General features: G+C 46.1%; 1 protein-coding gene across 1 annotated transcript; it reads left to right on the top strand.

Annotated features, from left to right (window-relative positions):
• The first annotated feature begins 1,125 nt into the window (after positions 1–1,125).
• LOC119976180 (zinc-binding protein A33-like) lies at positions 1,126–27,423 on the top strand. The gene is made up of 6 exons (XM_038816462.1): positions 1,126–1,621; positions 1,767–1,862; positions 2,122–2,352; positions 20,327–20,349; positions 24,192–24,301; positions 26,572–27,423. The coding sequence occupies exons 1-6, from the start codon at positions 1,202–1,204 to the stop codon at positions 27,117–27,119; spliced, it is 1,428 nt and encodes a 475-aa protein (XP_038672390.1). The 5' UTR covers positions 1,126–1,201; the 3' UTR covers positions 27,120–27,423.
• Positions 27,424–27,580: the final 157 nt, after the last annotated feature.

Below are 27,580 nucleotides of genomic sequence, written 5' to 3'. Positions count from 1 at the left end.
ATAGCGGGAGGGCCTTCCCGACATTTTTCCCGCCCTCCCGCTATTCTCCCACCCCCCCGCCGAAGTCCCGACCCGAATCGCTGCCGCCGTTTTTTTACGGCCGGCAGCGATTCACAGCTGTTAGATGGGCCGAAGTCCCAGCCCTTTCCGCCGTTTTCACGAACGGCAAACACACCTGGTCTTGCCGTTCGTAAAAACGGCGTCACCAACTCGCTTTTTATAACCATGGCACCGATTGGCACGGCAGTACCACGGCCGTGCCAAGGGTGCCATGGACCCGCGATCGGTGGGCACCGATCGCGGGCAGCGGGCCCGATGCCCGCGCACTACTTGTCCTTCCGCCGCCCCGCAGTATCCATTCGCGGGGCGGCTGAGGGGCAACCCGGCCCGCGCATGCGCGGGTTTCGCGCAAAAACGCGATGACGTCACCCGCGCATGCGCGGGTTGGAGTCTTCCAAACTGCGCATGCGCGGCTGACGTCATATGACGCGTCAGCCGGCGCTAACTCCGGTAAGCGGCCTTAACGATTTTCGTTAAGCCCGTCTTGCCGGAGCCTACGGCGTCGGGCTGGTAGCCCCGACCGGGGACCAGAATCGGTCCCCCGTCGGGAAGGGGCGCGCTGCCGTAAAACCCGCCCGGGTTTTACGGCAGCTTTACGATTTCTCCCGTTTTGGGAGAATCTCGCCCATAGTGCTTTCTCTTCCTGAGGAAAGGTTTTTAATCCAAGCTTAAATCCCATCAACTTGAGTTTTATAATCAAACCTATCATGTTAAAATTGTCAAAACGCCTTTTGATAATCCATCTACACGTCACCAACCGCATAATATCATTTTGGTTTGTCAGGTCAAATTGTGGTATTTTAGGGAGGGCCACTTATTGAATATATTCTCTTGTGCTGGAGAGAATGAATGATTGGTCTCTTCAATAGTTTCAAGTCAAAACTCCTGACAGGGTTAAAGGGGAAATAGCTTCACCTGTCAATCTTCATTGGAGATGTATTCGTGTTAGACTGGACCAGGCAACCCAGCTTTGCAGCATTGGGGGAATGAATTAAGCTCAATTATATGGAACAAACCTATAAAAGACATTCAGGTGGAAGGAATGAACCGGATTGAGTCCTTTGCTGTGAGTGCACACTCTTTTTAAGAAGACCTGTTGGGTTACTCTGACTAATTGCCTAGTCTCAGGATTGATTGTTTTATGGCTTCTAGTCCAGAGATTGGGAGTTATGGAGAATCCCTCATCTGCCCCCTTTGCCTTGGGCTATTTGTTGACCCTGTCCTTGTGGACTGTGACCGGAATTTCTGTTGCTCCTGTATTCTTTACTACAGGAAGGATCAGGGTGGCACCCTCTGTTGCCCCCAGTGTGGTGAGCACGCTACAGATCTGACCCTGCAGCCCAACCGCGTATTGAGGAATGTCGTGGACAAGATTCGCCGGCTGACTGGCCCGCAGGAAGGGAAGGAGGGGGAGGAGAGGCTTCTGTGTCCCGAACACCAGGAGAAACTGAGCCTCGTCTGCGAGACGGATGGGATGTTTATCTGCTTGGTGTGCAGAGACTCTAAACTTCACCAGCAACACAAGTTTAGGGAGCGGACCGAATTTGTCACAACATGCAAGGTATGGTATCTCTTAAAGGGTGGAGATGGCGAAAGGGTTATCAAGGACTGCAATATGGATTTCTGATTTATCTTCTGCTTGGCAGCTTTCCATAACTGGTCTTGTACCCAGCTCATTACACTTCTTCCTCCTGTCTCTCCTGCAGAATCAAGGAATTGCTTTATTAAACTCTCTAAAACAGAAGGTGGTCTCTTTGAAAGATGCCCTGCAAAAACAAGGGCTCCAGAGTGCAGAAACTAAAGTAAGTTTATCTGACCTAAATGTTATTTGTCTTCAAATAACATGTTTTGTGGCCCTGCTGCTAAAGTGGGCTGGGTGGTAGGGCATCTAATAGGCCTCAAAGCAAAATCTGTGGTCTTGCCAATCATTTGGTGTGGGAAATGCTGAGAATATTGAAGAATTTCTAGGTTTTATTATTGCCTGCCTTGATTGGATGCAATTGGTCCCATCAACTCTGTTGAATTCTGAAGTCTGTGTGCATATTTAATCTTTTTTTTCAGGAACTGGGCTGTAGTTTGATTTGCCATATTGCACAGCAGTTTGCTCATCTGCACCAGTTCCTCAATGAGCGAGAGCAACGGCTGATCAAAGAGCTGGAAGTTGAGGTGGAAAGTAGCTTAGCAGAAATGGATGGAAACCTGTCAAAACTCCGTGGAATGCTCTTCTCCACGGAGCTGAATATCACCAACATGGAGGCCAAACTGGAGCGAGGTGACCTAGCCTCTCTCAAGGTAAACACTTTTTTTTTTTCTCTTCTCTCACCATTGATCCTGTCCCAGTGACTCTCCATCATGGAGATTGTGAACATCTGTGGCTAGGCTTCCAAGCCACTCAGCAGCTTGTGGGTAACCTGAACCAAATGTTTGATTGTTTTTTTTTACAATTCTCTTATGTGGGCTTTACTGGCTAGGCCAACATTTATTGCCCATCCCTTAATTGCTCCTTGAGAAAGGCATTGTGAGCTGCTGCCTTGAACTGCTCTAGACCCTGAAGTGCAGGAACACCCATTGTGCTGTTGATAAGCTAGTCCCAGGATGTGGGCCCAGTGGCAGTGAAAGAATGGCGATTATAATTCCAAGTAACAATGGTGAGTGACTTAGGAGAGGAATGTGGTGTTCTCCATATTTGTTACCCTTGTCCTTCTAGATGACAGTGGATTTTGAAGTTGCCACAGTGCACCTTCTAGTTGGTACACACTGCTGCTGAGTATAGGTTGCAGAGGGAGTGAATGTTTGTGGGGTTAAGTGTATTACTTCACACTCTTGATTTGGGCCTGGCAAATGGTGAACAGGCTTTGGGGTGTTGGGTGAGGAGTTATTCCCTGCTGGATTCCTAGGCTCTAGTAGCCATAATATTTCGATAACCAGTCTAGATCAGTTTCTGGTCCAATAGTAATCCCAGAGTGTTGATACTGGGAGTTGAGTGATGCTAATGCCATTTGACTGTCAAAGGGCTATGGGTGGATTCTCTCAATGAAGATGACCATTGCTTGCCAATTGTGCTGTTACCCTGTCAGCCGAAGCCTGGATATTGTCCAGATCTTCTGGCATTTGCCTCGGTATCTGAGGAGTCGCGAATGGTGCTGAACATTGTACAGTGATCAGCAAACATTGAAAGGAAGGTCATTGACGCAGTTGAATATAGATGGGGTTGCCCTGAGGAACACCTGCAGTAATATCCTGGAACTGAGATGATTGACATCAGTCCACGACAACCTTTTTCCTTTTCTGTAGATATGACTCCTTGCTGACATCCATTAGTTTTATTAGGTTCATAATTTTTCATTCACCTTGTTAAAATTCATGGCTTCATAGTTGCATTTGTTTGTCCAAATGTCAAAAACCTCTCTCCGCCTATTGCTTAGCCCCTGGCCAGGTCACTGGTAAACCTTGAAATGTTGCTTTGTGTATTCTATTTCTAATATTTGTTACAATCCCAGTTGATGTAACTGGATGGGAAGATCCCAGAATTAAACCCTGGCTCTATGTTTTTAGAAAACTAGGTGATCTATCACTGGTCTGCTAACTAGTTTTAACACCACATTTGTTTTACTTCCTGTAGTTTGCTTTTCCACTTTAAATCCGGCTTTGGAGCTCTCTCCAATTTTGTTCACTTCATCTGCTTTTCCCTTGAATTCTCCTGAACTGTTCCTTGTTTAGCTTCTTGATTTTATGTTGCCCTAACTTCCTTCGGAAGACATTCTTTGTGCCGCCACTGTTTGGAAGCCTGGACATTTGTATAGCTCTTTGGGAGGTCTGCCCTTTCACAGCCCCCTAATGCTGTCCAATTTTGCTTCTGGCAGAGTTGTGAGATGTTCATTTCCAAGCTGCTTCCCTTCAATCATATCCATCCAAACATGAAACTCAAAACTCTTTCCTACCTTGAAATGGGTCCCTGGATTGTTGTCTATGTAGCACAGTTTGAATTGTAATCAAAACTCCTGCGTATGCAAACACTTTTGTCCAGCATGAGTCTTAACCATAGGTTACGGCAGTAAGGTGGCACAGTGGGTTAGCCTCACTGAGGTCCCAGAATCGATCCTGGCTCTGGGTCACCGTCCGTGTGGAGTTTGCACATTTCGCCCCGTCTTTGCGTGGGTTTAGCCCCCACAACCCAATGTGCAAGCTAGATGGATTGGTCATGCTAAATTGCCCCTTGATTGCGAAAAAATGAATTGGGTACTCTTGTAGAAGACAATATTTTTCCTGCTTCTGGACTGTGGGAGAAAGATTCAACAATGCTCGTTATGGAAAGATAACAAGACTTTATTTACGAACAGACTGCATGCAGTAATGGCTGAAACTTGAGGTTAGAGAGCAGTTAGTATTACTGCTGATTCCTTCCTAAGTTCACGCTTTCACAGAGAATCAGCTGTATTTATACGTTATCAGGATTACGTGACTACACCTTAGTCAGGAATTCGATCAGAAGTATAAACATAAGCAATATCATAAAATGGGCGTCACCTTGCTGACCTTCCAGGACTCTTGTCTCATCAGGATTTTTTTTGCACTGAAGTGCTGAGCTTGTGGCATTTGAGTGCTACAGTGAGAGTTTGGAGACTGAGGGAGTATAAGGATTCCTTTTTAATTAAAGTCTAGTATTTCTTTTATTTAGTTAATTAACTTAAAATTGCTGTTTGGTCTATAAGAAGGTGAATTTTGAATCCGCTTTAAACAAGGTTCTACTTGTACGTACTTGCAGCTGGAGCTTGTTAATTGCATTAGGCCAGTTTTCAGAGGCCAGAGTCACAGCATAAATAGGAGCTAGTTACAGTGCAGACTTTGTTTGCACTGGAGTGCTGAGCTTGTGGCATTTGAGTGCTACAGTGAGAGTTTGGTGACCGAGGGAGTTAGGTGAGGAGGGAGTAAGGTGCTCCTTACATTTAATTTCCTATATTTACCCAAGAGCGTGAAGGGAGCCAGGAGTTTAGAGTACAGCTGACTGGAAGTAGAGTCGGAGGGCGGAGGTCCAGTTGGTCCAAGGGGCAGCTAATTCTGTAAAGTAAGAGGGGATGGCGGCTAGGGCAGTTGCATGCTCCTCCTGTAGGATGTGGGTGGTGAGGGAAACCACTGGTGTCCCCGCTGACTATACCTGCGGGAAGTGCACCCAGCTCCAGCTCTGAGACCGTGTTAAGGTACTGGAGCTGGATGAACTTCGGATCATCCGGGAGGCAGAGGGGGTTATAGAGAAGAGTTACAGGGAGGTAGCCACACCAAAGGTACTGGACAAGAGTAGCTGGGTTACAGTCAGGGGAAAGAAAACTAACAGGCAGACAGTGCAGGGGTCCCTCGTGGCCGTTCCCCTTCAAAACAAGTATACCGTTTTGGATGCTGTTTGGGGGGGATGACCTACCGGGGGAAGGCCCCAGCGGCCAGGTCTCTAGCACTGAATCTGGCTCTGGGGCTCAGAAGGGAAGGGGGGGGAGCATAGAAAAGCAATAGTAATAGGAGATTCAATGGTTAGGGGAATAGATAGGAGATTCTGTGGTCGCGAGTGAGACTCCCGACAGGTATGTCGCCTCCCAGGGCCAGGGATGTCTCGGATCGTGTCTTCAGGATCCTGAAGGGGGAGGGTGAGCAGCCAGAAGTCGTGGTGCACATTGGTACCAACGACGTAGGTAGGAAAAAGGGTGTGGAGGTAATAAACAAGTTTAGGGAGTTAGGCTGGAAGTTAAAGGCCAGGACAGAGAGTTGTCATCTCTGGTTTGTTGCCGGTGCCACGTGATAGCGAGGCTAGGAATAGGGAGAGAGTGCAGTTGAACACGTGGCTGCAGGAATGGTGTAGGTGGGAGGGCTTCAGGTATTTGGATAATTGGAGCGCATTCTGGGGAAGGTGGGACCTGTACAAGCAGGACGGGTTGCATCTGAACCAGAGGGGCACCAATATCCTGGGGGGGAGGTTTTCTAGTACTCTTCGGGAGGGTTTAAACTAATTTGGCAGGGGAATGGGAACCGGATCTGTAGTCCAGCAACTAAGGAAGCTGATATTCAGGACGCCAAAGCATGTAGTGATGCAGTGGGGAAGGTAACGCTGACAAAGGAGAGTACTTGCAGGCAAGGAGATGGGTTGAAGTTTGTATACTTTAATGCAAGAAGCATCAGGAATAAGGTGGGTGAACATAAGGCATGGATCGGTACTTAGGACTACGATGCGGTGGCCATCACGGAAACTTGGATAGAAGAGGGGCAGAAATGGTAGTTGGAGGTCCCTGGTTATAGATGTTTCAACAAGATTAGGAGGATGGTAAAAGAGGTGGTGGGGGTGGCATTGTTAATTAGAGATAGTAAGCTGCAGAAAGGAAGTTCGAGGGGGATCTGCCTACTGAGGTAATATGGGTTGAAGTCAGAAATAGGAAAGGAGCAGTCACCTTGTTGGGAGTTTTCTATAGGCCCCCCCAATAGCAGCAGAGATGTGGAGGAACAGATTGGGAAACAGATTTTGGAAAGGTGCAGAAGTCACAGGGTAGTAGTCATGGGTGACTTCAACTTCCCAAACATTGAATGGAAACTCTTTAGATCAAATAGTTTGGATGGCGTAGTGTTTGTGCAGGGTGTCCAGGAAGCTTTTCTAACACGGTATGTAGATTGTCCGACCAGAGGGGAGGCCATATTCGATTTAGTACTTGGTAATGAACCAGGGCAGGTGATAGATTTGTTAGTGGGGGAGCATTTTGGAGGTAGTGACCACAATTCTGTGACTTTCACTTGTTATGGAAAGGGATAGGTGTGTGCAACAGGGCAAGGTTTATAATTGGGGGAAGGGTAAATACAATGCTGTCAGACAAGAATTGAAGTGCAAAAGTTGGGAACATAGGCTGTCAGGGAAGGACACAAGTGAAATGTGGAACTTGTTGAAGGAACAGGTACTGCATGTCTTTGATATGTATGTCCCTGTCAGGCAGGGAAGAGACGGTCGAGTGAGGGGACCATGGTTGACAAGAGAGGTTGAATGTCTTGTTAAGAGGAAGAAGGAGACTTATGTAAGGCTGAAGAAACAAGGTTCAGACAGGGCGCTGGAGGGATACAAGATAGCCAGGAGGGAACTGAAGAAAGGGATCAGGAGAGCTAAGAGAGGGCATGAAAAATCTTTGGCAGGTAGGATCAAGGAAAACCCCAAGGCCTTTTACACATATGTGAGAAATATGAGAATGACTAGGGCGAGGGTAGGTCCGATCAAGGACAGTAGCGGGAGATTGTGTATTGAGTCTGAAGAGATAGGAGAGGTCTTGAACAAGTATTTTTCTTCAGTATTTACAAATGAGAGGGGCCATATTTTTGGAGAGGACCGTGTGAAACAGACTGATAAGCTTGAGGAGATACTTGTCAGGAAGGAAGATGTGTTGCGCATTTTGAAAAACTTGAGGATAGACAAGTCCCCCGGGCCTGACGGGATATATCCAAGGATTCTATGGGAAACAAGAAATGAAATTGCAGAGCCGTTGACAATGATCTTTTCGTCCTCGCTGTCAACAGGGGTGGTACCAGAGGATTGGAGAGTGGCGAATGTCGTGCCCCTGTTCAAAAAAAGGGAATAGGGATAACCCTGGGAATTACAGGCCAGTTAGTCTTACTTCGGTGGTAGGCAAAGTAATGGAAAGGGTACTGAGGGATAGGATTTCTGAGCATCAGGAAAGGCACTGCTTGATTAGGGATAGTCAGCACGGATTTGTGAGGGGTAAGTCTTGCCTTGCAAGTCTTATTGACTTCTTTGAGGAGGTGACCAAGCATGTGGATGAAGGTAAAGCAGTGGATGTAGTGTACATGGATTTTAGTAAGGCATTTGATAAGGTTCCCCATTGTAGGCTTATGCAGAAAGTAAGGAGGCATGGGATAGTGGGAAATTTGGCCAGTTGGATAACAAACTGGCTAACCGATAGAAGACACAGAGTGGTGGTGGATGGCAAATATTCAGCCTGGAGCCCAGTTATCAGTGGTGTACCGTAGGGATCAGTTCTGGGTCCTCTGCTGTTTGTGATTTTCATTTAACGACTTGGATGAGGGAGTTGAAGGGTGGGTCAATAAATTTGCAGATGATACGAAGATTGGTGGAGTTGTGGATAGTGAGGAGGGCTGTTGTCGGCTTCAAAGAGACATAGATAGAATGCAGAGCTGGGCTGAGAAGTGGCAGATGGTTTAACCCTGACAAGTGTGAGATTGTCCATTTTGGAAGGACAAATATGAATGCGGAATACAGGGTTAACGGTAGGGTTCTTGGCAATGTGGAGGAGCAGAGAGATCTTTGGGTCTATGTTCATAGATTTGAAAGTTGCCACTCAAGTGGATAGAGCTGTGAAGAAGGCCTTTGGTGTGCTAGTGTTCATTAGCAGAGGGATTGAATTTAAGAGCCGTGAGGTGATGATGCAGCTGTACAAAACCTTGGTCAGGCCACATTTGGAGTACTGTGTGCAGTTCTGGTTGCCTCATTTTAGGATAGATGTGGAAGCTTTGGAAAAGGTGCAAAGGAGATTTACCAGGATGTTGCCTGGAATGGAGAGTAGGTCATACGAAGAAAGGTTGAGGGTGCTAGGCCTTTTCTCATTAGAACAGAGAAGGATGAGGGGTGACTTGATAGAGGTTTATAAGATGATTAGGGGAATAGATAGAGTAGACAGTCAGACTTTTTCCCCGGGTGGAACACGCCATTACAAGGGGACATAAATTTAAGATAAATGGTGGAAGATATAGAGGGGATGTCAGAGGTAGGTTCTTTACCCAGAGAGTAGTGGGGGCATGGAATGCACTGCCTGTGGAAGTAGTTGAGTTGGAAACGTTGGGGACCTTCAAGCGGCTATTGGATAGGTACATGGATTAGGGTAGAATAATGGAGTGTAGGTTAACTTCTTAAGGGCAGCACGGTCGCATTGTGGATAGCACAATTGCTTCACAGCTCCAGGGTCCCAAGTTCGATTTCGACTTGTGTCACTGTCTGTGTGGAGTCTGCACATCCTCCCCGTGACTGCGTGGATTTTTACCGGGTATTCCGGTTTCCTCCCACAGTCCACAGATGTGCAGGTTGGGTGGATTGGCCATGAAAAATTGTCCAAAATTCTATGATTAACCTAGGACAAAAGTTCGGCGAAACATCGTGGGCCAAAGGGCCTGTTCTGTGCTGTATTTCTCTATCTCTATCACTCCTCCTACCATTATCTTGTCCTTTGATGGAACATTAAAAGGTCGGAGGAGACTTGTTCCTTCCTGACCTTATCTCGTCTTATTTAGACTGCTTTTGGTTATGACGAGTTAGTCTGATCAGAAGTTGTGGAGGTCAGGCATTTCGGAACGGCTTGACCTTCTCCAATCTTATTCAGGCTTCAAGTCATGCGATGTCAGATTTTCTTGCATTGGACCATGTAGTTGACCAGTTTTCCCATCATGCCATTACTTATTTTGTACAACATCACATTCTAAATTCAAAACAAAACGTAGGTTTACCCTATCTTGTGGAAATACTAAAGTAAATTGTATACCTCGCTTAAAATATTTACCAGTACAAATATAAATCCCTCCAAACTGTTTACCTGATGGACACAAGTGTATGCTCCTTGAATACCACAACTCCCTTTCTAATCACTTAACCACTTACACTCCTGACAAGGAAACATAGGATTTAGAGCAGAAGTAGACAATTCAGCCCTTCATTGCTGATATCTTCCTGATCTCCAATCCACCTGAACACCTGTTCCCCATATCCCTTTAACCCATTTAAATCAGGAATACATCTAACTCCTTCTTGAAACTATTTAATGACCCTCGTTCCACCACGCTATGGGGCAGTGAGTTCCTCCTCGTCTCGGTTCAAAAGCAAACACCTCTCAACCTATATCTGCTATGGGGCAGTGAGTTCCTCCTCGTCTCGGTTCTAAAGCAAACGCGTCTCAACCTATATCTATGACCTCCTATTCTAGAGTGCCTTACAAGGGGAAACATTTGGCCTACGTTTGCTTTATCAATCCCTTTTAGTATCATGTATAACTCCATCAGAACCCCAACTCCAGTGAGTATAAGCCCATGTACTTTAATCTCTCCTCCTACGCCAACATCCACTGAATCAATCTGGTGAATTTCCTCTGAATGCCACCACATCATTCCTCAAATACGGAGATTAAAACTGGACACAATACTCCACAATTGCAAAAACACTTCTCTACTTTATACTCCAGTCAATGCTGGCATTCCACGTGCCTTTTTAGTTACATGATGTACCCAATATCCTAGCATATTTATCATTGCCTGCTTTCCCACCTATTTTGGTATCATCTGATATGTTACATTCTGTATCTGCTTGCAGCTCATTTTGTATAGATTGTGAACAGTGAGGTCTTGAGGACTAACACCTGTGACACCCGCCAGTTCACCACCAGCTAGAGAATGACTGATTTATGCCAATGTAGTACTCTACCCCAATCTACTGCAATCTGACCACCTTCATATCCACGTAGCCACTGTCCCAAAACTATATCTATTCTGTGAGACCTTCGCCAAGTGTTGTAAATCTGTTTTCAAAATATTCACACCAATAACTGCAGAGTAAATCTACTCTTACCCTAAGAACATAAGAACATAAGAACTAGGAGCAGGAGTAGGCCACCTGGCCCTTCGAGCCTGCTCCATCATTCAATCAGATCACTGCTGATCTTTTGTGGACTCCGCTTCACTGTCCCACCCGAACACCATAACCCTTTATTCTTCAAAAAACTGTATCTTTATCTTAAACATTTAATGAAGGAGCCTCAACTGCTTTGTTGGGCAGGGATTTTCATAGATTCACAACCGTTTGGATGAAGAAGTTCCTCCTAAATCTACTTCCCCTTATTTTGAGGCTATGAGACAAAGGAAGTCAGGGAATGCATCAAGGCAAAAGAGAGAGCCTATAATGTGGCAAAGAGTAGTGGGAAGTCAGAAGATTGGGAAGGCTACAAAAACAAACAGAGGATAACAAAGAGAGAAATAAGGAAGGAGAGGATCAAATATGAAGGTAGGCTAGCCACTAACATTAGGAATGATAGTAAAAGTTTCTTTAAATACATTAAAAACAAACGGGAGGCAAAAGTAGACATTGGGCCGCTCCAAAATGACGCTGGTAATCTAGTGATGGGAGACAAGGAAATAGCTGAGGAACTTAAGTACTTTGTGTCAGTCTTCACAGTAGAAGACATGAATAATATCCCAACAATTCAGGAAAGTCAGGGGGCAGAGTTGAATATGGTTGCCATCACAAAGGAGAAAGTGCTAGAGAAACTAAAAGGTCTGAAAATTGATAAATCTCCCGGCCCAGATGGGCTACATCCTAGAGTTCTAAAGGAGATAGCTGAAGAAATAGTGGAGGCGTTAGTCATGATCTTTCAAAAGTCACTGGAATCAGGGAAAGTCCCAGAGGATTAGAAAATCGCTGTTGTAACCCCCTGTTCAAGAAGGAACAAGAAAAAAGATGGAAAATTATAGGCCAATTAGCCTAACCTCGGTTGTTGGCAAAATTCTAGAATCCATCGTTAAGGATGAGATTTCTAAATTCTTGGAAGTGCAGGGTCGGATTAGGACAAGTCAGCATGGATTTAGTAAGGGGAGGTCGTGCCTGACAAACCTGTTAGAGTTCTTTGAAGAGATAACAAATAGGTTAGACCAAGGAGAGCCAATGGATGTTATCTATCTTGACTTCCAAAAGGCCTTTGACAAGGTGCCTCACGGGAGACTGCTGAGAAAAATAAGGGCCCATGGTATTCGAGGCAAGGTACTAACATGGATTGACGATTGGCTGTCAGACAGAAGGCAGAGAGTTGGGATAAAAGGTTCTTTTTCGGAATGGCAACCGGTGACAAGTGGTGTCCCGCAGGGTTCAGTGTTGGGGCCACAGCTGTTCTCTTTATATATTAACGATCTAGATGACGGGACTGGGGGCATTCTGGCCAAGTTTGCCGATGATACAAAGATAGGTGGAGGGGCAGGTAGTATTGAGGAGGTGGGGAGGCTGCAGAAAGATTTAGACAGTTTAGGAGAATGGTCCAAGAAGTGGCTGATGAAATTCAACGTGGGCAAGTGCGAGGTCTTGCACTTTGGAAAAAAGAATAGAGGCATGGACTATTTTCTAAACGGTGACAAAATTCATAATGCTAAAGTGCAAAGGGACTTGGGAGTCCTAGTCCAGGATTCTCTAAAGGTAAACTTGCAGGTTGAGTCCGTAATTAAGAAAGCAAATGTAATGTTGTCATTTATCTCAAGAGGCTTGGAATATAAAAGCAGGGATGTATTTCTGAGGCTTTATAAAGCACTAGTTAGGCCCCATTTAGAATACTGTGAGCAATTTTGGGCCCCACACCTCAGGAAGGACATGCTGGCACTGGAGCGGGTCCAGCGGGGATTCACACGGATGATCCCAGGAATGGTAGGCCTAACATACGATGAACGTCTGAGGATCGTGGGATTATATTCATTGGAGTTTAGGAGGTTGAGGGGAGATCTAATAGAAACTTACAAGATAATGAATGGCTTGGATAGGATGGACGTAGGGAAGTTGTTTCCATTAGCAGGGGAGACTAGGACGCGGGGGCACAGCCTTAGAATAAAAGGGAGTCACTTTAGAACAGAGATGAGGAGAAATTTCTTCAGCCAGAGTGGTAGGTCTGTGGAATTCATTGCCACACAGGGCGGTGGAGGCCGGGACGTTGAGTGTCTTTAAGACAGAAATTGATAAATTCTTGATTTCTCGAGGAATTAAGGGCTATGGGGATAGAGTGGGTAAATGGAGTTGAAATCAACCATGATTGAATGGTGGAGTGGACTCGACGGGCCGAATGACCTTACTTCCGCTCCTATGTCTTATGGTCTTATGCCCCCTACTTCTGCTTTCACCTGCCAGTGGAAACTACCTCCCCTGCATCTATCCTACTTATTCCCATCATAATTTATGTTTCTGTAAGATTCTTCTCTTTCCCCCCCCCCCCCTCTCACTAACACCTTTTATACAATTGCAGCATAACCTCCCTAGTCTTAAACTCCATCCCTCTAGCAATGAAGGACAAACTCCATTTGCCGCCTTAATCACCTGTGAAACAACTTTTTACGACTCTTGCACTAGGACACTCCGGTCCCTCTGCACAGCAGCATGTTTTAATATTTCTTCATTTTAATAATCCTGTTTGCTGGTATTCCTACCAAATTGATAACCTCACATTTGTCAAAATTGCATTCCATCTGCCAGACCCTAGCCCATTCACTTAAACTATCCAAATCCCTCTGCACTTTTTGCATTACCAGTCACCTTGGTGTCGAGTGCAAACTTGGATACATTGCACTTGGTCTCCAACTTCAAAACATCCATGTCAATTGTGGGCCTAACACTGATCCCTGAGGGTCACACTAGCTACTGACTGCCAACTTGAGAAACACACCCATTAATCCCCACTCTTTGCTTTCTATTAATTAACCAATCCTCTATCCATGCTACTACTTTACCCTGAATGCCACCTTGTCAAAAGCTTTCTGGAAATCCAGATATACCACATCCATTGTCTACAGCACTGGTAATGTCCTCAAAAAATTCCACTAAATTCGTTGGGCATGACCTGCCCTTCATGAACCCATGCTACGTCTGCCCAATGGGACAATTTCCATCCAGATGCCTCACTATTTCTTCCTTGATGATGGATTTCAGCATCTTCCCTACTATCGAAGTTAAGCTCACTGGCCTAGAATTACCCGCTTTCTGACTACCTCCTTTTTTTAAAAAAAAAACAGTGGTGTCACATTTGCTCATTTCCAATCCGCTGGGACCACCCAGTGAATTTTGGTAAATTATCACTAGTGCATTTGCAATTTCCCTAGCCATCTCTTTTAGTACCCTGGGGCGTTCCATCAGGGCAAGGAGTCTTGTCTACCTTTAGCCCCATTATCTTGCCCATCACAACCTCCTTAGTGATAACAATCATCTCGAGATCCTCCTCTGTCAAGCCCCATTTCCATCAGTCACTGGCATGTTATTTGTCTTCTGTATTTTTCACCTCACTCCAGGTAATCCTTTTGTATTTCCCCATGCTCCAAATACAACCAGTTAACACTTTTTTTTTTCTGTGTGTAGCATTTGACTGAGTATTGCATCAAGGAGCCCTAGTTGAGTCCAATTGGATTGGGGAGGGGGGGGAATCTCTGCTGGTTGGAGTCATACCTGACACAAAGAAGATGGTGGTGGTCGTGGTTGGAGGTACGCCATCTCTGCTCCAGGACAGCTCTGTACAAGTTCCTCAGGGTAGTGTCATCGGCCCAACCATCTTCAGCTGCTTCATCAATGGTCTCCCTTCCATCATACGGTCAGAAGTGAGGATGATCATAGATAACTGTACATCAACATTTGCATCTCCTCCGATAATGAAACCGTCCATGTACAAATGTGGCAAAACCTGGAACATACTGAGGCTTGTGCTGCCAATGTAACTTTCCACTGGCAGCCAACTGCCAGGCAATGACCATCTCCTAGAATAGAGGATCTAACCATCACCCCTTGACATTGAATGGAATTACCATTGCTGAATCCCCCACAATCCACATCCTGGCAGTTACCATTGATCAGAAACTGAGCTAGGCTAGCCATAAACTGCACCTACCAGGACAGGTTTAAAGCTACAATCCTACAGCAAGTAATTTGCCTCCTGGCCCCCAAACCCTGCCCTCCATCTGCAAGGCAAAAGTCATAAGTGTAATGGAATACTCTCTCTACTTGCCTGGATGAGTGCAGCTCCAACAACACTCCAGCATCTCCACACAATCCGGGACAAAGCAGCCTGCTTGATTGCTTCACCATTCCACAAACATTCAAACCCTCCACCATCGATGAACAGTGGCAGCCGTGTGCAACATCGACGAGATGCACTGCATTAAACTGCCAAGTTTCCTTAAACAACACAGTCCAAACTCTCAACTGCTACCATCTAGAAAGAGAAGACAATCAGATACTGTGAACCACACCACCTGGAGGTACCCCTTCAAGTCACTCACCAGCTTGATTTGGAAATATGTCCCTGCTCCTTCACTGTTGTGTGGGCATAGCCTGGAACCTCCTCCCTAACAGTATAGTGGGTGTAACTACACCTCTGGGACTGCAGCAGTGCAATAAGGCAGCTCACCACTACCTTCTGAAGGGCAACTAGGAATGTGCAATAAATGCTGGCTGAACCAGCAATGTCCACATCCCGTAAATTATTTTCTTTTAAATGAAGGAAATGCATTTGGTGTAGTCCAGCACAGGAACAGGTCCTTCAGACCCAAGCCTGTACCAGTCATTATACCACCCTTGGCCAAAACCCACAGCTTGGACTTCAGCAAATTTTTTGATACGGTCTCACATGGGAGTCTGATTAGCCAAGGCAAAAGTCCATGGGATCCAAGGGAACTTCGAGAATGGAGCCAGAATTGGCAGAGTGGCAGGAAACTGAGGGTGATGATCAAGGGGTGTTTTTCTGACTGGAAACCTGTGTCCATTGGGGTCCTGCAGGAATCTATGTTGGGGCCCTTGCAGTTCATGGTCTACATAAATGATTTGGATTTGGATATGAATATAGGTAGGGATGCAACTAGTGAGGAGGATGGCCATCGCTTGGAGGAGGGTATGGACAAGCTGGTCCGATGGGCTGATCAGTGACAAATGGAATTTAATCCGGATTAGTGAGGTGATGCAATTGGGCCAGACAGGCAAGGGAATACATGATAAATGGGGGACCCGGAGAAGCACTGAAGGACCCAAGGGAATGATCTTCATCCTGCAATGCTCCATCTCCCCCTTGGCAAGTTATTGTTCACCCTTCACTGCCTACAGACCAGACCATGCCACCCTCCGTCAATGAACTGCAGTATACAGACATTGCTTGCATCTCTGCCACTGAGAGAGCTCCAAGCCATTATCAACTTTTACCAAGGCTTGATGTCCAAGATAATGTGGATCATTTTCCACATCTCTGGAACCTACTTTCAACAAGGGCAGACATCAACAAAGTTCAGCACTGCATTCAGTATGCTACCACAGTCTTCAGTCACCTGAGGAGTTTTGAAGAAAGAACCTCTGACTCTGCACCAAGCTCATGGTCTGCAGAGCAGTAGTGATACCCACCCTCCTATATAGACTAAATACTGAATGTACCTCAAAGCCCTGGAGACGTACCACCAGCACTGCCTTTGCAAGACACAGCAAATCCATTGACAGGACAGATGCACCTCCCTTGGGCAAACATGCCGCAGTATTGAATCAGTCACACTCCACTCCAGACCACATTGTCTGCTTGCCTGACATGAGCACTCTGCCCTATGGAAAACGAGCCCTGGGGGCTGAGAGTACCCTCGGAGCTTCCTTTTGGAGGGGTGGGTGGAAATGAAACATTCCCAACTGACACCTGCGGATTCTTGGCCCAAGGCTACCTGAAGTGGAAGAAAAGAATCTGGGGAGAAGCTGATCACTCCATTGAGAGAACCAGCTGAAATGGAGATTGGACAATGCTTGTGACCAGGATAACACACCCACTCTTCCCAACTACTGTCCATCACACCTGTGACAGACTGCAGGCCAAGCATTAAACTGCAGGAAACTTTTTGGATTGGTTCTCGGGTCAACTGATGTGAGTGGGAAGATTCCTATAAACCACTGCTGAAATGCAATGACTGATGCTTGGCAGACAGGAGGGTCATTTTGTTGACCAGCATGGAGATGAATGAGGGGAAAATGTTTGGTGACCATTGCATAGTCCAGCACCAGAGAAGATCATTTGGTCCAGTGAATCTGTGCTAGTCCTTTCTGCAACGTGTCAGTCCCATGGTGATGTAGCTGGTACCCTGGAAGACTTGAACATTAAAAAAATCCAGATGAACAATCTGTGCAAATTTTTCTTTTTGCCATTCACATTTTAAAACCGTTTCTGTGCGAACCCCCCCCCTCCCCAGTTAGTAATCCTTCAGCCATTGGAAGCTGTTACTGTGTCTCAGCAACTCCCTATTTTCTAAAATTTTATTTTGGGGCTTCCTCCTCAAAGCAACCTTTTTTCCAATCTGTCCACGTAATCGTAATAAACTCGGCTCTGCAAACTATTCTCTCGAATCCGTTCTCGTACTGTCACCAACCTCTCTCTCTCTTTCCCAGTATATGGTACCCAGAACTGGGTGTGCATATTCCAGCTGGAGCCCAGTGATATTTTTTAGACTTTTTAATGGAACCTCAGTGTGCAATGGTGGCACAGCACCAGGCCCCCGGGTTCGATTCCGACCTTTGATGCTTATTTGGAGTTTGCACATTCTCACTGACTCCGTGGCTTTCCTCCCACAGTCCTAAGATATGCAGGTTAGGTAGATTGCCCATGCTAAATTGCCCCTTACTGTCCAAAGTGTGGTTGTCAGGATCGGTTGGGGAGTGGGTCTGGGTATGGTGCATTTGGAGGATCAGTGCCGACTCCATGGGATTGTATTAAATAGGACCTTTTTTAATTTTGTGATGTTATAATTTATTGACGAGACGGACCTTGACTTGGAACTGATCCCCTCTGGCAGTAAAGCAATCACTTGGCACTGGACTGCATGCCCTTTTCCTGATCTTGCCATTCCACATCTGAGTTATTTGCCAACCTAACACGCACATACACACAAACTAGCTTCACACTGGTCCTGTATATTTTTTTTTTTTTAATTTAGATTACCCAATTATTTTTTACAATTAAGGGGCAATTTAGTGTGGCCAATCCACCTACTCTGCACATTTTTGGGTTGTGGGGGCGAAACCCACGCAGACACTGGGAGAATGTGCAAACTCCACACGGACAGTGACCCAGAGCCGGGATCAAACCTGGGACCTCAGCGCCGTGAGGCGGTTGTGCTAACCACTAGGCCACCGTGCTGCCCTGGTCCTGTATATTTAACCAGGTTCTTTGATCTGCGTCAGCAGGTGCCCTTAATGCACTACATATTGGTGTTGCTGTGCTCACTGGATCAAAGACCAGAAGCAGAAATAGACTGTTCAGCCTATCCAGTCTGCTTCACCATTCAATTACATCATATTTGATCTGTTATGATCCATAACTCCTCTTCACCCTCCCCATAACTTTTCATTCCCTTATTAAAAATCTGTATCTTCTATCTCTGCTTTGAACAAAATTACCCAGGCCCTACAACTCTCTCTCTATGGTAAAGAATTCCACAGATTCACTACCTTCTGAAAGATTTGCAGTTTCAGTATTCCAAGTTACACAGAATGTCGGTCTAAATACTGACTGGGGCCCCAGCCGGAGTTTGGTCCCAGGGTATCATCTCGATCAGCACCCTGCCAAGCCCACTGAGAATCCCAGGTCCAATGAGCAGAGGCCCAGCCTACTCAATCTCTCCTCCTAAAGAAATCCCTCCATACCTGTGGTCCAATCCTGCATCTGTCAATGTGAACTGGTAAGTTTAAGAAGGCAGATAACCACGACCTTCTGAAGAGCAATGGTGAGTGACAATAAATGCTGGCCTGACTGATGACATTCTTATCCGATGAGTTTAAAGAAAGCCAGAATTTGTGTGCCTTTAGCAATACAAACACTTTGAAACTAGATATTTGGCATGTTTTAGAAATTGGCCATTAATTTAGGAATTTAATTTTTAGATGCAGCTGAATAAGAATACGCTCCCTGGTAATCCATCTATTGTAATGTGAATCGAAGCTTGGCTTATTTGTTTGCTCACAGTTGGTCATGAGAGAACCATGGTTAACCTATTTTGAGATTTTGGTACAGTAATCATATCTACATTTATCCCAGGAGAGGTATTTAATTTTATTCCAGCTCAAAAGTTGAAGAACCGCATTTGTAAACTGAGGCTTGGACGGAGCAAGTCTGGGGAGTAGGGCACACCTTTCCATTGAGTGAAATTAGTCATGTAGGTCACAGAATGGAAAGTTTGTGCGGTATTGCAAAGTGTGCCATGTTGAGTTATGGGGTCGACAGTGATGTGGTGTTTTCTTTTGTTAATTTGTGTGTTGGCTCACAGCCAGTTAGCTTGGAAGCAGGCTTTATTCAAGGGAAGACTGGACTAGGGGCGTTAAGGGCCATCAAATGTTTCTGATGGGTAAACCACTGAGCAGGGTAGCATGGTGGTTAGCATAAATGCTTCACAGCTCCAGGGTCCCAGGTTCGATTCCCGGCTGGGTCACTGTCTGTGTGGAGTCTGCACATCCTCCCCGTGTGTGCGTGGGTTTCCTCCGGGTGCTCCGGTTTCCTCCCACAGTCCAAAGATGTGCAGGTTAGGTGGATTGGCCATGCTAAATTGCCCGTAGTGTCCTAATAAAAGTAAGGTTAAGGGGGGGTTGTTGGGTTACAGGTATAAGGTGGATACGTGGGTTTGAGTAGGGTGATCATGGCTCGGCACAACATTGAGGGCCGAAGGGCCTGTGCTGTACTGTTCTATGTTCTAAGGCAGTGAAGCCCATACTTGAGCAGAGACATCTACAGTCTGGTCGCCTTACAGGAAATTTGGAGTATCTCTTGGCATCAAATAGAAGGATCTCCCTAAAATTGTAACTTGAGGAATAGCTGAAACATTGAATCATTCGGTGCAGAAGGAGATCATTTTGCCCATGGGTTTGCACTGACCCTCTGAAAGATCACCCTACCTAGGTCCGTCCCATCTCAACCTGGCATCTTTTTGATGCTATGGGGCAATTTTAACTATGGCCAATCAATCTGACCTGCACATCTTTGAACCGTGGAAGGAAACTGGAGCACCCAGATGGGAGAATGGCCAAAATCCACAATTGCCCAAGGCCAGAAATTGAACCCGGATCCTTGATGCTGTGAGGTAGCAGTGCTAACCACTTGTGCAAATCAAGTGATCTTCAAGAATGTATAAAAGAACATTTTGGTTTGGTGAGGGGCAGGTACGTAAAGTAGAACTGGAATTATTCTGTACTTGGGTTATTCATGCTGGCTTTGTTTCAATTGTCAGTATCCATAGAATATGAAGCTGTGGCGTGATTCTTTAATTTAATCACTAGGAACTCTAATCTCCTCCCTGCTGTGATCATCCATTTAGTTTTCTTAAAGATGACTTGACCTAATCACGTCAAACACACTGGTGATAATGCCCTGTTTGAGCAAGGTACATTTGAATGTAGATTGGTGAGAATGCACCGTTTTCCAATTGGCGTTTTATTCACTTATAAGTGTGCTTTTATATTCTATAACATTATTTTTCTTCTCTCTTCAAGGAGGTCAGTTCTTGGAAGGACAGGTATGTGTTGCCAACAATGGACCATTGCTCATACCACCCTGATTTGTTCTTCAGTCTGAATCCTGTAGTGCTAACTCGCTTAATAGAAAATTTGTGTTGGTTGCACATGTCTAGTAGAAATGGTTCAGACCATAGTTCTGGGTAGTTTTTTTTTTTTTCCTCCGTTCCAAAAGATCTATTGCACAAAATTCAGTAGATTGATTTCTAGGGGGAGCAGCGGTATCATAGCATTCCTACAGGAATAGTACAGCAGGAGGCCATTCAGCCCATCAGGTCTTCACCAACCCACTGAAAGAACATGGGTCCATGGCCTATCCCCATATCTGCACCTAACCATTACACACTAGGGGACCAGATACCATGAAGGAGAGGGATTTTGTTGGATCAGGCTGTTATGTCTGGTTGTTTTTGGTGGTTTTATTTGGTGGTCGTTTTGTATTGGGAAATGAGGCAGGAGTGTCTGTTATCTCCTTTGCTATTTGCATTGGTGATTGAACCTTTGGAAATGGCACTTGGGGCTTCGATGGGGTGGAGAGGTATAGTGCTGGGGGATGCACGAGCATCCAGATCCGGTGCAGACTATGGTGAAGATATGGGGATTTTGATTTTGAAGGAGTTTGGGGATCCAGGATCCAATTTAGTAAACGGCAAGGTGTTCCGTTCCTCATGAAGGCTCTTGGAGTTGCTGCCTCTTGGCTGGTCAAGGCGAGGTTTCGATATTTGGTTGTGCGGATCCAACTGCACAGGTTGAATTTGGCTAACTGGTCGAGGGGGCTGGAGGATCGTTGGCTGAGAGTTCGTACAGTAAAGGTAATGGTCTTGTCTAAGTTTTGGTTTATTGGAAGGTTGAATTTGATAATTTGAGTCTATGTGGCGGGCTACCATGGGGGGTTTGATGGGGGAGTGCGGGGGGGGGGATTGGCATGTCCAAACTTGTTGAATTACTGTGGGGTGATGAATGTTGAGAAGGCTAGAAGGTGGGTGGTAAAGGAGAGGTCTGTGTGGGAGCAGATGGAGGAGGCCTTGTGTAGGAGGGTGGGTTTTGTGACTGTATTGGTGCATATTCCATTCTTGCCATGCTGGTTGTGGTTGTTTCATCACTCCATGTGGAATAAGTGCAGGCAACATTTTAAGATGGGAAGGAAGGTCACTGGGGGCACTAATCTGTGGCAATCATAGAATTCAGCTCTGCAGGAACAAATCTATGTTTTGGGTTTAGAAACGGGTGGGGATAGCGTTTTACGGACCTGTTCATTTGGTGGGAGTGGGTAGATTTGTAAAGGGGCAATGGGTGCCATTAACTTGAGGTTGGGGCTTTTTGTTAGAAAGGAGGTGGTCGGGGCAGCACAGTTGCCTAGTGGCTAGCACTGATGCCTACGGCGCTGAGAACCCGGATTCTATCCTGAGGAATTGAACAAACTAATGTGATATAAAATAGGATAATTAGTTAGAATAATGTAGAGGATAGAGCTGGTCTGATGGTAGTGCGTTAACAGGCAAAGAATAAAGAAATTGAGCGAAGCATGGCCAGAAAGGGGGGCGAGGAGCCTCGTACAGAGGATGGTGAAAAGAATGCTGGGTAACAAGAGGCCCAGGGTTGAGGAATGCGAAGTGAGCCAATCCGGATATATGGCCAGGTCAGGAGGTGTATAGGATGACCTATGGGAATCTTGTATATGAAAATTGATGCCATTTGAATGATATGTGCAGAGATCTTTGTCCTCGGCCTCACTTGGTTCTGGGAGCTTCAGGAGATTGTAGTATGTGTTCTGAATCTCTATAGAGCGGGTCTGCCTTGCAAGTTGTTTAAAAATAAGTAATTACATACCTACAGATCCCTCGCGTTTTATTGAGACCAGACTGACGGGTAAAGAACTTAATTTGTCAATCCCGGGTCACTGTCTGTGCGGAATTTGCACATTCTTCCCGTGACTGCGTGGGTTTCACCCCCACAAACCAAAGATGTGCAGAGTAGGTGGATTGTCCACACTAAATTGCCCCTTAATTGGAAAAATAATCGTGCACTCTAAATTTATATTAGGAGCTGGTCGCTTTTCCAAGGTTACCACCCCCACTTGTGATATGAAGAAATTCTGGGATGAGATGGGGAAGGATAGATTCTCAGACATGTACTAGGAACAAATGGAAGGGAGAGGGTATTGGGAACCAATGGAAAGGTAGAGGAGCTTGGTGTATCTGAGGCAGGGTTATGAGGCTCTGGGGGGTAAATTCAAAATTGTGTAGAGGCTAATCCTCGTTCAGTTTAAAGTGGTGCCCAGCCCACATGACATTGGCGATTGAGTCATTTTTCTTCCAGGGTTAGAAGATAGATATGGGCGATGCTTGGGCAGCCGGGCCAGTCACACCCATATGTTCTAGTTGTGCCTGATTTTTGTGGCGTTTTGTAAGGTCATTTTCAAAATAGTCTATTGCTTCAACTAGAAAGATCTGATTGCATTATCTGTAGGTGAACTAATTGGTTGGGGACTCTAGATTCTGGGGGTGAGGGTAGGAGCATCACGGTAGCATAGTGGTTAGCACTATGACTTCACAGCATCAGGGTCCCAGGTTTAATTTCCTGCTGGGTCACTGTCTGTGTGGAGTCTGCACGTTCTGCCAGTGTCTGCGGGTGAGTTTCCTCTGGGTGGTCCGGTTTCCTCCCACAGACCAAAGACGTGCATGTTAGGTGGATTGGCTATGCTAAAATTGCCCTTGGTGTCCAATAATCGTAGGAGGGGTTATAGGCCTGGAGGGAGAGGGTGTGAGTGAAAGCTTAAGTGGGTCGGTGCTAACTCGATGGGCTGAATGGCCTTCTGCACTGTATATTCTATTCTAGGTCTGCACCAGAGTGGTGATATTCTAGGGGCGCGATTCTCCGCCCCCCACGACGGGTCGGAGAATAGCGGGAGGGCCTTCCTGACATTTTTTCCCGCCCAACTCCCGACACGAATCGCTGCCGCCGTTTTTTTACGGCCGGCAGCGATTCACAGCTGATAGATGGGCCGAAGTCCCAGCCCTTTACGCTGTTTTTACGAACGGCGAACAGACCTGGTCTGGCGATGACGTCATCCGCGCATGCGCGGGTTGGAGTCTTCCAATCCGCGCATGCGGGCTGATGTCATATGACACGTCAGCCGGCGCTAACTCCGGCAAGCGGGCTTAACGAAATTCGTTAAGCCCGTGATGCCGGAGCTTACGGCGTCGGGCTGCTAGCCCCGACCGGGGACCAGAATCGGTTCCCGGTCGGGAAGGGGCGCGCTGGCGTCAAACCTGGGCGGGTTTGACGCCAGCGCGCCCCTTCCCGACCGGGAACCGATTCTGGGCCCCGGCGTCATTTGAGGATGGAATGTGGGTGGGGAAGGGAACCAGCATGTTGACCATTCCTCCCTGATTGATGGGATGGCGGGATCTGGAGCTCCCTAAACCAGCAGGGGTGGGTGAGTGAGTTGGCGGAATTCCTCAAGCTGGCGAAAATTGGCATAAGGGGCTCGGGGGAGGGGTTCTTTTTGCGATGGAGGCCATTCATTGCTGCCTTTAAGGAATGTTAAATGTCAGTGGGGGGGGAATGTTGACTGTCGTTTGGGGTTGGTGGTACTTTGTATGTTTTGGTTTAAAGGGTGCTTTATGTTTTGTAATTTAAAAAAAAAACTGGTAATATCTTGAATATAATTTTTTTTAATGGCTAAAACTGAATTTTTGAAGTTTTAGGATGGGCTATGTGGATATGGTTGAAGTGAAATTGCATCATGATGCTACAAATGGCTGGGCAGATGGAAGGGGGTTAAGTTATTTTGTTTTTTCCTCGGATATTTCTTAACCAATTTAATTAATGCTGTTGGCAGGTTCTCTGAAGAGCCACCCACTGTTGTGCCTGGGAATATATGCCTGGGAACATACCGAGGCCCTTTACAGTACAAACTGTGGAGGGAAATGAAAGCCGCCCTCCATCCAGGTAAATGCCTCGATCATAATCATAGTTCAATACACAGCTCAAGGTTGACTTGGTGAACTGATTGGAGGATGTTTCATTATGATTGTTACCTCATTGAAAGCAGAATGGGGGATTGGTAAACATAAATATGGATGCACAGCTATTGAGGTTGAAAGGAATCTGATTTTTTTCTTTTATTCATCCATGAGATGTGGGTGTCACTGGCTGGGTCAGCATTCATTGCCATTCTTAAAGACAATTGGAGTCAACCACATTGCTGTGGGTCTCGTCATATGTAGGCCAGACCAGGTAAAGATGACAAATTTCCTTCCTAGATGGGTTTTTACAACCATAATCATCCTTTGACTTTTAGTTTCAGATTTTTATTGAATAAGGGATTAGCACTGTTGCTTTGCAGCGCCAGGAACCTGGGTTCGATTCCATCTTGGGTTCACATGCAGGTTTCCTCCTTTCCCAACACAAGTCCCGAAAGACATGCTTGTTATGTGATTTGGACATTCTGAATTCTCCCTCTGTGTTCCTGAACAGATGCCAGAATGTGGCGACTAGGGGCTTTTCTACTGCTTTGAGCCAGAAAGACTATCTGTGGCTGAACTGATTGGTTGGGGCGAAGTTGTTGTTGTTTACGTGGAACACTCCTGTATCCAGCTGTATTAGAGCCACTAATATCCTATGTGTCCCACTGGCTAGTGTTTAGGCAAAAGGAATGGGCTTCCCTCTTAGTTCTTGCTTGCTCCAACCTTGCAGTGATTTTACACTGGCGGATGGACTTTCTTGCCCTTTTGCCAATTAAGGCCCTGAAGTAGCCCATTATTGGACACATGAGGGCAGTTTCTCACTGAGCCTCAAATGTTTTGGCCGGCAGGATGATTTCTCAGGCATGAGGGAAGCCAAAAATCTATTGGGTTTAGTCCTCGGGCAGGAAGGGAGGGTGGGGGGAGCTTCCATCAATAGCCCCTGCTAACTTCTGTTGCTATCCTCCTTGTGTCTGGTAGCCTTTGGACCACAGCACACTAATTGCCCACTTTTCACCAACCCAGACCTTCCCTAACCTCCGCACCCTTGGATCCTTACTTTTCTGTCCAGCCCAAGGACTTTGGCTCTGATCTTCAGGAAGTTTCTCTTCTGTCCACTGAAACTCTGCTGGAGGGCTGTTGGCCAATTTGATTCATCAGCATCTCAAAGTCTGGGCTTCCTCAAGTTGGAGACACAAGTTCCAGCTGCAGGCTATGGGACACATTTTGAATGTCCAGAGATGTGCAGGTTGGGTAAATTTGCGGGAATAGGGTGGGAGAGTGGTCTGAGGAAGGGTGCATTTTTCAGACCGTTGGTGCAGGTGTGGTGGGCCAAATGGCTGCCTCCTGCACTGGAGGGCTTTTATGGCTGCGAGGCAGGCAAGAGTTGGTGGGCATGTTCCACACTGATTCTGCCCCCCTTTTTCTTCCTGGCCCCTTCTGCATGATTCAGCATGTTGAGCAATCCTAATTGAACATGAAGCAGTGATGTAACTTTCAAGTGCAGCACTAGAAATTGATCAGTTCCCTTCCCCAATTGGAGTAGTGTGGACTGTCTTTTCTGCTGAGGTTAGTGGGGAAGCTGCTCTTCTCCCTTGGCCAGTTCTTGGTGACCTGAATTACAGTAATTGGGTGAAAAACATTGTTATGCCCTGAGCAACTTATTTAATTTTAAAATACCTGCTTGACGACTATACAATGTGAATCTTTTTTATTTTATTTCTCAATTTCCCCCTCCGAAGAGGAAAGTTGAGACTATTTCCCATTCCACCCAGTCCCAACTAAACTGAACAAGGTCCTCTCCAAGGGAAGGGACAATTGGCTATTTCCTCTCCCCCTTGCCATCCACTGTTGAGCAGGAAGTCCAGTAACCCATGGAAACAGGCAGATGGCCTCCTTGTGAACATTTTCTTGGGCCTAGCCAATCAACCAGTCCAGGCAGTAAGTGATTGAGGGTCTTTCGACCTGACTGTCTGCCTCTCCACACCTATATTAGCAGCAGTGTGTTTGTGCAGAGGGAGCACATGGTGTCTATGGGCACTTGGAGGCCTTCCATACCTGGTCGGTGCCACAAAGACTGAGGTGCATAATCAATCCTCTTAATCATATTTTGTTTTGTTGTGTTTTAATTTGTTAATCGCTTTTTTGTTTTGAAGAAATACCCCTGTTAAGGGGCTGCCACTTTAATTTTGTTTATTTGATTAGATTTAATTGAATTCTTCAAAATAGGAGTAATCCATGCACTTTATTTTGCAGTTCCAACTGCTCTGACCCTGGACCCTCAAACAGCAAACCCTTGGCTTCGGCTGTCGGAGGACTTGACCACTGTGACAGCCATTGAGACGAAGCAACTGATCCCTGACAACCCAGCCAGGTTTGATGTATGCGTGTCCCTCCTGGCTGCTGAAGGCTTCACGGCGGGGGTGCATTACTGGGAGGTGGAGGTGAGCGCTAAATCCAAATGGGACCTGGGAGTGGCCAGGGAGTCCATCAATCGGAAGGGGGACATTGCTTTGAAGCCAGAGAACGGATATCTGGCACTGTCCCTGAGCAATGGGGAGCAGTATTGTGCTCTAACCTCCCCGGCAGTCACCACGCTGACTCTGGGGGAGAAACCCAGCCGGATTGGCATTTACCTGGACTACGAGGGAGGCCAAGTCTCCTTTTACAATGCTGCTGACCTGTCTCATCTCTACACTTTCACAGAGACATTTGCCGAAAGAATATTCCCATACTTTTGCCCCTGTTTGAATGACACTGGAGATAATGGTGGTCCTCTCACAGTAGTTTCCTTGCGTCTTTGAAGATTGGTTCTGGTTATGACTGTTCCTCACCAGGAAGAGCAACGATTTTCATTACTGAGAATATGTAACCGTGTGTGTGTGAGACTGGGCAGATTAAGCTATTAGAATTGTCTTCCATCTGCATCGCTCAATATCCTAGTGTGTGTTTAGTCGGTTTTGGAATGTATTGCCCAAACTCTTAAGTCCGTACAATGCATATTCATTATCTAGTTTCCTATTTTCTTAGTTTTTAGTGTATCTGTCAGAAGAACCCACATCTCTGCTGCAACAAAATGTAAGATCAATAAATTTCATCCATCATAAAGCAATGCCTACTTTATCTCTTTCACCCTGTTACTCGTGTCTCAACCCCTCTGTTCAATTATCACAGTCCGGATATTCCATAGTTACTGACAATTGTGCAGCAACCAAGGCGAATGACTGTTCCCAGTGAAACAGCATCTGCAATCCCACTCATTGGT

The sequence above is a fragment of the Scyliorhinus canicula genome, chromosome 13 (genome assembly GCF_902713615.1).
Source record: "Scyliorhinus canicula chromosome 13, sScyCan1.1, whole genome shotgun sequence".
NCBI classification, from domain to species: Eukaryota; Metazoa; Chordata; class Chondrichthyes; order Carcharhiniformes; family Scyliorhinidae; genus Scyliorhinus; species Scyliorhinus canicula.
This window is presented reverse-complemented; position numbering and strand designations above follow the sequence as displayed.